Source organism: Micropterus dolomieu, linkage group LG07, assembly GCF_021292245.1.
Source record: "Micropterus dolomieu isolate WLL.071019.BEF.003 ecotype Adirondacks linkage group LG07, ASM2129224v1, whole genome shotgun sequence".
NCBI lineage: Eukaryota > Metazoa > Chordata > Actinopteri > Centrarchiformes > Centrarchidae > Micropterus > Micropterus dolomieu.
In genome coordinates this window covers 10,688,778-10,699,993 of record NC_060156.1, presented here as the reverse complement: position 1 = coordinate 10,699,993, position 11,216 = coordinate 10,688,778, and the positions used below count along the sequence as shown (strand labels likewise).

At 40.8% G+C, this 11,216-nt stretch overlaps 1 protein-coding gene across 1 annotated transcript; it reads left to right on the top strand.

Moving 5' to 3' along the window:
• The first annotated feature begins 20 nt into the window (after positions 1-20).
• LOC123974073 lies at positions 21-11,155 on the top strand. Its single transcript, XM_046054509.1, has 8 exons — positions 21-1,149; positions 1,525-1,689; positions 2,454-2,662; positions 3,082-3,215; positions 3,447-3,561; positions 4,087-7,758; positions 9,419-9,895; positions 11,011-11,155. The coding sequence occupies exons 1-8, from the start codon at positions 40-42 to the stop codon at positions 11,153-11,155; spliced, it is 6,027 nt and encodes a 2,008-aa protein (XP_045910465.1). The 5' UTR covers positions 21-39.
• The last annotated feature ends 61 nt before the right edge of the window (positions 11,156-11,216 follow it).

Below are 11,216 nucleotides of genomic sequence, written 5' to 3'. Positions count from 1 at the left end.
GAAGGTGGAGATGCGCTCTCTGCCTACCTGATTAATCTGATGCATAACCTGGATGGCTTTGTCCAGACTATCACCATCCTACCTGACCAAAACATCTCTAACCCTGATGTCATGCTACCCCTCATCAGTAACCTGTTCCAATCCACAGGTCTGACACCACTGCTGCCTCTGCTCCTCAGTGATGGTCCCTTCAATGTCTCTGCATTGTTTGATGTAGCCTCACAGCTTGGCAACTTTATTTTCAATGAGACAGACCCAACAATGTCTGAACTGGAACAGCTGATACTGCAGTTGCTCTCCTTGGGGGGTAATCTCAACATGTCTCTCTCCCGCATCATGGCACACAATCTACTTAAATATTCAGACTACTTCCACCCTGACAATGTGACCCTGCTCAAAGAAGCCATCCAGCCTTTCACCAACCAGACCTCAGCCATCCTCAGTGCCATGGAGCTACTGAAGACAGTGAGGAATTCTCCAAATGGTGACCCAACTAACATCATTCTGGGGTACATACTCCAGCTTCAAGAACTTGTGAAATCTCTGAATACACTACCGAATGGGCAGCTGAGTACAGCACAAGCCACTGACCTCCAGCTGCTTTTGAAGGACTTTCTCAATCTCCTCACGCCCGAGAACCTTCAAAACCTGACTCAAGCTGGACCAGACGCTGTCCAGAACATTGTTACACAGACAGTTGTAGCATTCCTACCACCTGAGGTCCAACAGGAAGCTGCTCACTTTCTCCAGGATTTCAAAGCTCTGCAGAATCAGATGACCAAATGTGCAGCAGGCCAGAACTGTTTGGCTGGAGTCTCAGAAATCTTCACATTCTTGGATCAGATATTTGACATGATGCTCTCAAACAACACTAATTTTACCATCAATATACCTTCAAACAGCTCTGTTTTGGAGAAACAGGGATATGACGAAATTACATCCATGTTCTTCTCACTCCTCCTGTCCTCCAATGATGCTGCTAATATGGAAACATTCAATCAAACTCTTCATTTCATCAGATTGATTATGGCCTCACCAGTTTTTAATGTGTCTGATGTCCAGAATGCTCTGAGACAGTCAAACCTAACCCTCGAGGAGCTGTACAGCATTGCTGCACTTGTTGGAACTGCCAACATAAATGACTTGATGGTAAATATATTGGAGATTATCAATGCTAGCCAATGTTTGGAACCACAACATAACCCGATGGTGACAGCCCATTGTATTATGGGATTGATAAATGGGGTCATTTTATTTTAAACACTCGCTAAATAGTACTTGGCTCACTTGTATGTTATTTGACATGTTGAGCAACAAAGCACTGTTCAGACTTTAAAAGCTTTATTATAAAATCATAAAGTATAATTTGTTTTAAAAAAAATGGGTATGAAACTATGTGCAAGTCTGACAGCTCTCGGTGATATGAAATGCAGTGACTTTAGGGGATGACGTGTTTGAGGTTTTTGGTAATAGTATGGAAGACAATAAAGGTAGCAAACACTTTTTTTGCTTCTGTTTTCCTAGGGTCTGGCATCTGAGTCTTTAACATGTGAGGATCTCTTGGGTCCCTTTGAGGGGCTCTTAAACACAAAGAGCATAAGTATTGAGGTGTGGAGATCAATGATCTGCCAGAACAGCTCCACTCTACAGCAAGCTCTACTGATGGACTGGCTGCTATTGATTCAGAAGGTAAAAATTACTACACTACATTTGAAGACTTTCATTTTGAAGTGATATGCTGTCTGAAACTATGTGAAAAACATGAATGATTATTGAGTCCTCCTCCAACTTTATGCTACACTCTTTAATTTTCTTTATTGTTTTGGAGGTGTTTTGTGTTGGAACGTCTTTCTTTATTTTTGCAGTTGAATTGTTCTGTATTGTAGAAATTTTCTGAATTCCACCAGTCAATATGAAACCCTTTAAAAAGAAACACTTACAGAAAATTGTATCCATCTATGATTGGTTTACATATTGTCTACTTATGTTTCGAAAATTCTACTAGACAGGTGATATATAACAGTGAACATCTCAAGAATGGTAAAGCAGTTCCAGCTATAGATAACAACTTCTTAGGAGTGCTACAGACAACAACACTTATGATGTTACTGGGACTCTCCAACACAGTGCTGATTATGTACATGTAGGGTTTGATTCCGGACACATTCTGACTGTATACTTCACGTTTTCTCCTCTTGCAAATTTCCTTTTGGTATACCAATTTACAGTACATGAAAACAGATTTTCCCTTGTTCTTAGTGTAAGTGATGGTGTCCTACATTAATATTGTATGTTACAGATAAATACTTTTACAGAGAAATAAATAGATTTTTAGGGTTTTTTTCAACTTTATCGCTGTTTATTATATACTTTAAATGTAGGAAAATAACGTGTCAGGGATTATCTTTCAAATTAAATGATTTAAAAAATATCTCATATTTTGTTTCCAAAAGGCACAAGAAGTGTACAGCAACCTCACAGGTCCAGCAGACTACAACGTAACACTTCCCATGATTCTCTCTGAGTGGCACAAGTTGTATAATAACAGTGTGCAGTTTGGAGTGCTTTTGGAGAGAGTGGCAACAGCGCTGGGCGGAGAATACTGGATGAACTGGATGCCAGACAACATCACTCATGATGTTACTGAGACACTTCAACAAAGGTCTTAAGAAACTTCTGATAATATACCTAAAGGGTTTCATTCCCATGCGCTACTGTACTTTGCATATCTGCTTTTGATTTGAACACATGATGTCATGTACTCCAGAATATTGCTAATTTGTAATTAAAACTCCTTAAGTCTTAAAATTAAAAATCATAAAATATCTTTAACTTAGAAAATGTAAGACCCAGGAACACCAACATTTTTTCCAGTGAAGACATTAGATTTAAGTTCAACAAGACAATGCAAATGGCCTGTTTCAGTGAATTTAGTGGGAAGGAAAAAAATAAAGGTTGATAGGAAGATCTATTTTCCACCATGATGTGTTTTAGATAATGTGCCCAATGTCTCACTTCAAGCTGTTGGTTATAATTTCACTGTCTTAACAGTGTTTTGCTTTTGCTTTGCTTTGCTTGTAGTGTTTTCTCGTTCATGGTGAATCTTGGAGAAAAGATTGAGAAGAGTCAGCTGTGGCCCGAGGTAAAGAACTATTTCCACATGGTTTACTGGATTATCAACTACAGGCCTGGTGTCACAACTCAGCCAGCAAACTGTGAGTCACATCTATTTTCTTCTTTTTATGTATTGTGCTAGCAGCTTGCATCAGCTTGTGTATATCAGTTAAACATGTGCAGGGTGAATATGTCTAGTAAATATTTCTCCAAATGATACAGCATCTATCCATTAATTGCCAAAACAAGTTTGCCCACAAAAAACAATGATTTATTTAACTTAAACACAACCTATTTCAGTATGTATGTAATACGTTTACTTCGCCCACCAGGTTCAGTTAACATCTCCACCTTAGTCATTCACTGCGACACTGGTTTGAACTGGACACAGTTTGTTCAAGCAGTAACTCAGGTTTTGATGTCACCAAGCCCAGATGTCCTGGTGAAGTAAGTGACAAAGTTTGTAACTTTTAATGACTCGTGTCTTGAATTCCATTGAATGTGGACATGATGCATGTATTGTATATGCTCTGGTATTGAATTTTGTGTTCTGTTGCTGACTTTCAAAGGAGATACAATGTGTAAAATAGTAGTATGCTCAAGTGGTGCTGGTAGGCAGATTTTTTACCTTTATACAGAGACAGGCTAGCTGGTTCCCTGTTTTAACTGTTTGTGCTAAGTTAAGATAACTGACTGGTGGCTCCAGTTTAATATAGTGTGCACAGATTGAGAGTTATATTGATAATTTCATGTGTATTTCTCAAAATGTCGAACTGTTCTTTTAATAAATGTTTAAGATAAAAATATTGCATTTTTTAGTGATTTGTAATATGATTAATATATTTGAATTATGGAATTCACTACTAACAGAGGTGGTTACACCAGAAGTAGTATTATTTATTGTTGTAAAGGTTTTACATACATTTCTCATAGCCATTTATATAATTCTGTTCTCTTCTCTTTTGTCTATAGTTGTCTCAAAGGAACTGTGAATTTGTTGCAGTATGTTTATGGTGACATCTATACACGTCTGGCAGGATCATATTTAAACGAAGAAATCGAAGGTGGAGATGCGCTCTCTGCCTACCTGATTAATCTGATGCATAACCTGGATGGCTTTGTCCAGACTATCACCATCCTACCTGACCAAAACATCTCTAACCCTGATGTCATGCTACCCCTCATCAGTAACCTGTTCCAATCCACAGGTCTGACACCACTGCTGCCTCTGCTCCTCAGTGATGGTCCCTTCAATGTCTCTGCATTGTTTGATGTAGCCTCACAGCTTGGCAACTTTATTTTCAATGAGACAGACCCAACAATGTCTGAACTGGAACAGCTGATACTGCAGTTGCTCTCCTTGGGGGGTAATCTCAACATGTCTCTCTCCCGCATCATGGCACACAATCTACTTAAATATTCAGACTACTTCCACCCTGACAATGTGACCCTGCTCAAAGAAGCCATCCAGCCTTTCACCAACCAGACCTCAGCCATCCTCAGTGCCATGGAGCTACTGAAGACAGTGAGGAATTCTCCAAATGGTGACCCAACTAACATCATTCTGGGGTACATACTCCAGCTTCAAGAACTTGTGAAATCTCTGAATACACTACCGAATGGGCAGCTGAGTACAGCACAAGCCACTGACCTCCAGCTGCTTTTGAAGGACTTTCTCAATCTCCTCACGCCCGAGAACCTTCAAAACCTGACTCAAGCTGGACCAGACACTGTCCAGAACATTGTTACACAGACAGTTGTAGCATTCCTACCACCTGAGGTCCAACAGGAAGCTGCTCACTTTCTCCAGGATTTCAAAGCTCTGCAGAATCAGATGACCAAATGTGCAGCAGGCCAGAACTGTTTGGCTGGAGTCTCAGAAATCTTCACATTCTTGGATCAGATATTTGACATGATGCTCTCAAACAGCAGTAATATCACCATGAATATAGCTGCAAACAACTCTGTTCTGGGGGAACAGGAATATGACGAAATTACATCCTTGTTCTTCTCACTTCTCCTGTCCTCAAGTGATACTGCTAATTTGGAAACATTCAATCAAACTCTTCATTTCATCAGATTGATTATGGCCTCACCAGTTTTTAATGTGTCTGATGTCCAGAATGCTCTGAGACAGTCAAACCTAACCCTTGAGGAGCTGTACAGCATTACTGCACTTGTTGGAACTGCCAACATAAATGACTTGATGGTAAATATATTGGAGATTATCAATGCTAGCCAATGTTTGGAACCACAGCTTAACCCGATGGTGACAGCCCAGTGTATTATGGGATTGATAAATGGGGTCAGCCGTTTCCTAACATTCCTTCCTGCTCTCCAAAATGAGACAGCCATCCTCTCCCTCATCCCGTTAATCGTCAATAACACTATCAGTGATGTCTTCCAAGTTAACTTCAGCTCCAATCCTAACATGGCTCTCGTGCACACTCTGAACAGCACCCTGGCCAATGTCAAGATGAGCCTCCAAGTGAACCACCTGAACACCCCAGAGATCATGGATGAAATCAGAGTGCTGGAGGGTCTGATACAACTAGCTGCCACCCCACAACCATTTAACAATAATGGTAACACCACCTTGAATCCGAACCCCATGTATTCACAGAAAGTATATCTGGAGATTGTGCATTGGTACTTGAAAAGGCTGGAAAATATCACCAGGAACAGCTCACTCTCAGTGCTCCTAGAACCCTTTTTCTCCCTCACAGAAATGCAAGTGACATTACAGCTGTCACAAACAGATTTCTCTTTGTTTGTGAGTAACCAGGTTGAGGCCCTGATAAACAATCTCCAGTACCCAATAGATGTTGCTGGGGTGAGTATTATTGGCCAGACAACAGTTGAGATTATCCAGCATCTATTTGAATTAATAAAGGTCAACCTAGAGTTTCAGAATAATGTCCCAGGTTCAGAGCCATTGTTCAACGCAACCATTCTGCATACCACTGAGCTCAGAGTTAAGCTATACCTCGACCTCATGCGGAAGATATTCAGCATGATGCTCTCTGACAACAGGAATGTCACCATCAAAACAAGCGCAGCCAACTCTGTTCTGGGGGAACAGGAATATGAGGAAATTACGTCCTTGTTCTTCTCACTCCTCCTGTCCTCATATGATGCTGCTAATTTGGAAACATTCAACCAGACCCTTAATTTCATTAGACTGATCATCACTACACCAGATATTAGTGTGTCTGATGTCCAGAATGCTCTGAGACAGTCGAATCTAACCCTTGATGAGCTGAACAGCATTGCTGCACTCGCTGGAGCTGCCAACATAAATGACTTGCTGGTAAATATATTGGAGATTATCAAACCTCGTGAGTGTTTTGAGCCACAGCAAAACCCAATGGTGACATTCCAGTGTGTTATGGGTTTGATAAACACGGCCAGCAGTTTCTTAACATTCCTTCCTGCTCTCCAGAATGAGACAGCCATCCTCTCCCTCATCCCGTTAATCGTCAATAACACTATCAGTGATGTCTTCCAAGTTAACTTCAGCTCCAATCCTAACATGGCTCTCGTGCACACTCTGAACAGCACCCTGGCCAATGTCAAGATGAGCCTCCAAGTGAACCACCTGAACACCCCAGAGATCATGGATGAAATCAGAGTGCTGGAGGGTCTGATACAACTAGCTGCCACCCCACAACCATTTAACAATAATGGTAACACCACCTTGAATCCGAACCCCATGTATTCACAGAAAGTATATCTGGAGATTGTGGATTGGTACTTGAAAAGGCTGGAAAATATCACCAGGAACAGCTCACTCTCAGTGCTCCTAGAACCCTTTTTCTCCCTCACAGAAATGCAAGTGACATTACAGCTGTCACAAACAGATTTCTCTTTGTTTGTGAGTAACCAGGTTGAGGCCCTGATAAACAATCTCCAGTACCCAATAGATGGTGCAGGGCTGAGTAAAATTGGCCAGACAACAGTTGAGATTCTCCGGGGTCTATTTGAATTAATCAACCTAGAGATTCAGAATAATGTCCCAGGATCAGAGCCGTCATTCAACACAACTATTCTGCATGTCACTGAGCTCCAGGTTGAGCTATACCTCAACCTCATACAGAAGTGGATAAAGCAACCCAATGTCCAGTTGGCCCTCACTAATATTCTCCAATGGGGAAACTCTTCCATGAATGTCTTCACCCCTGTGACAGACCTCCAGCACCTGCTGCAGACGATGGATAATATTGTCAGTGAGGATCAACTGGCTTACCTCTTCATCGTTGGCAATATCACCCAGTCCCTGAGCAATGCCCTAATGGTGGCAGAGCAACCAGGTGGCCAACAGAGTGACCACTTCTCAGCCGCCATCTTGGAAGCACTCCAAAGTGCTATGCAAATACTTACCCCAGCCATTGGCCCCCTGCCGCTCTCCGTACAGCAGGACATCCTGGAAATTGTGCAGGACACACTTAAGCTCATTGTCCAACCAGACATGAGTTTTGCCTCATCACGTAACATCTCCCTCCTCATCCTCAAGAGGGCTGAGAGCGTCATTCAACAGACAGTACCACAAATGTTTGCTGAATACTTGCTGCCTGGACTGAAAGTAGCAACCACATACTTTGAGAGCATCTTCACAGCCAGTGGACCAGACAGCTGGAATCAGATGTGAGTGATGCTGCTATTTTCCTAATACTTAATACATAATTATGTTATGCAGTAATGTATAAGAAAGACTTGAAATGAGCACCCATCAACAAATGTATATAAAAATTATCCATGTCAGAGAAACAAACAATGTTATATTCATTGTATTAATTTGACAAAACCGTTGATTTCGTATCGAAAAACCCATTCTGCCCAGCATCAAATAGCAGTCATACTAAGTTAACAACTAACTTGGGAACATAGCAGAGCATTTAGCATCTAAAGAGCCAGATATTTGCCTGGAGACAAAAACAGAGCTAAAAGGAGAGTGAATATTGGACTTTTTATTTACTTTATTCATCAGGTGGACAGAAACATGACTCCAGATGAATGCTAATTTTGCTAATGCTAAAATGCAGAATATGCAAGTAAGCAACATATAAAAGTGATATCAAATTTATGTGGTAAGAATTTGTCAATGTTGTCTTTACAGCTTTTTTCTGCTGCCCCAAAGTGGCCAAAAATCAACCATAGTGTTAGTTCTGGCAGGCAACGAAGTCAAGCTCAGTTCACAATCTCAGCTAGTTAAAGAAAATTAATTGTAATCATTTGGTTTTCAGAAAATACTCCCTCAGTAGATAACTAGTAAAAACCAGCAGGCATCTGCATTAGGGATGCACCGAATGTTCGGTCACCGAAATTAATCGGCCCAAAATAGCAAAAATAGCACTTTCGGTGTTAAATTTTACTGAACAATTAAATTGACATGTCAGCAGTGTGGAAGCATTTTAAAGTGTCTGAGAAAGACGCAAAAATCGGCGTTTGCAGACAGTGTTCTGCTGAATTATATGATAGCACATCCACACCATCTGTGGCTGACTTCTCAGAAAAGGCAACAAACCATCTGAACCGCTTTGAGTGTTTCTGTCACTCGTTTATGAGAAGGCGATAAAGCTAGCCGAACCTACATTTGGAGTGCACACGTATTCAAGCCTTTATGGTAAGTGAAACGGACCAGAGCGAGCGACTATATCCTGTCATTTTCTCTCTTTACAAAGACAAGTGTTGCAGTATGAGAGTCCTACCTAAAGAGAGGCTATTAAGTCTTCATGTTGCGCAATAGGAGAACCACTTACCACATTATTGATCAAATTGGGTCGGACTTGATGAATTTAGCACGAGGATACACATATGTGACAACATCCGGTTTTCAAAATAAGGTGTCTATACAGGATGGAAATAACTTTAATTTGAATATATTCACAGAATGTATAAAACATATTACATGTGTATATTAAAACTAAACTTTACCATACCGGACCCTCTCGGGCCTCGGGCCCACCCCCCATAGTCTCTCCAAATCCTGAGTAAAAAGCATAATTTGACCATTAAATTTATGCAATGGTAAAAAAAAATTGGCAAAATAAATGGAATAAAGGTGAATGTGCTTGTTCGGTATTCTGCAAATATTTTCATTACATTTGGTTTTCGGCTTTGGCCAAGAATTTTTATTTCGGTGCATCCCTAAACTACATTCCAATTTTAATAATTAGCAACCACTAGTCCAGATACACAATTTAAACCAAACAGAAAGATGGGGTGCATGCCTTCCTGTAATGCTTTGATACATTTTAATGAGACACATTCAGTTGTGAAATATTGATATGCTTTGTTTCTTAAGAATTGTGAACGAGATGAAGACAGTCCAGCACCTGCTGCAGACGATGGATAATATTGTCAGTGAAGATCAACTGGCTTACCTCTTCATCGTTGGCAATATCACCCAGTCCCTGAGCAATGCCCTAATGGTGGCAGAGCAACCAGGTGGCCAACAGAGTGACCACTTCTCAGCCGCCATCTTGGAAGCACTCCAAAGTGCTATGCAAATACTTACCCCAGCCATTGGCCCCCTGCCGCTCTCCGTACAGCAGGACATCCTGGGAATTGTGCAGGACACACTTAAGCTCATTGTCCAACCAGACATGAGTTTTGCCTCATCACGTAACATCTCCCTCCTCATCCTCAAGAGGGCTGAGAGCGTCATTCAACAGACAGTACCACAAATGTTTGCTGAATACTTGCTGCCTGGACTGAAAGTAGCAACCACATACTTTGAGAGCATCTTCACAGCCAGTGGACCAGACAGCTGGAATCAGATGTGAGTGATGCTGCTATTTTCCTAATACTTAATACATAATTATGTTATGCAATAATGGATAAGAAATGATTGAAATGAGCACCCATCAACAAATGTATATAAAAATTATCCATGTCAGAGAAACAAACAATATTATATTCATTGTATTAATTTGACAAAACCGTTGATTTCGTATCAAAAAACCCACTCTGCCCAGCATCAAATAGCAGTCATACTAAGTTAACAACTAACTTGGGAACATAGCAGAGCATTTAGAAGCTGAAGAGCCAGATATTTGCCTGGAGACAAAAACAGAGCTAAAAGGAGAGTGAATATTGGACTTATATTCATCAGGTGGACAGAAACATGACTCCATATGAATGCTAATTTTTCTAATGCTAAAATGCAGAATATGCAAGTAAGCAACATATAAAAGTGATATAAAAATTTATATGGTGGTAGATTGTCAATGTTGTCTTTACAGCTTTTTTCTGCTGCCCTAAAGTGGCCAAAAATCAACCATAGTGTTAGTTCAGGCAGGCAACGAAGTCAAGCTCAGCTCACAATCTCAGCACATCAGCTGATAGCAGCCATTTTAAGCCAGACACATCAGCTGACAGCTCAGCTGAATCCTCTCTTAGCATTCACTGCAAATTCCATATACAGTAAGGTGCCTTATTTAAGCTGCTATAGCCTTCCTCTACAATTAATTGTAATCATTTGGTCTTCAGAAAATACTCCCTCAGTAGATAACTGGTAAAAACCAGCAGGCATCTGCATTAGGGATGCACCGAATGTTCGGCCACCGAAATTAATCGGCCCAAAATAGCAAAAATAGCACTTTCGGTGTTTTACTGTACAATTAAATTGACATGTCAGCAGTGTGGAAGCATTTTAAAGTGTCTGAGAAAGACGCAAAAATCGGCGTTTGCAGACAGTGTTCTGCTGAATTATATCGTAGCACATCCACACCATCTGTGGCTGACTTCTCAGAAAAGGCAACAAACCATCTGACCCGCTTTGAGTGTTAATTAAATTTATGCCTTCCTGCAATGCTTTGCTACAATTTGATGAGACATAATGATGTTTTAATGACACATTCAGATGTGAAATATTGATATGCTTTGTTTCTTAAGAATTTTGAATGAGATGAAGACAGTCCAGAGCCTCCTGCCACCAAACTGCACAGCTCAGGACTACGTTTCTGTCCTCATTAACATCACTCAGTTCATCTTGGAGTCTGGTGAAGGCAAGTCAGCTTCTCTGCATCACTGTAGGTAGACAACATGTTGAATGCTAGACAGCCTGAGAGCTGTGCATCAAAGTAGAGCAATGCTTCTGC

Excerpts from the sequence above, each read along its gene's own strand:
- LOC123974073 (XM_046054509.1), top strand. The coding sequence starts at position 40 with ATGCATAACCTGGATGGCTTTGTCCAGACTATCACCATCCTACCTGAC. Across the intron at positions 1,690-2,453 it reads GGCTGCTATTGATTCAGAAG|GCACAAGAAGTGTACAGCAA; the intron begins GTAAAAATTACT and ends TGTTTCCAAAAG. Across the intron at positions 3,562-4,086 it reads AGCCCAGATGTCCTGGTGAA|TTGTCTCAAAGGAACTGTGA; the intron begins GTAAGTGACAAA and ends TTTTGTCTATAG.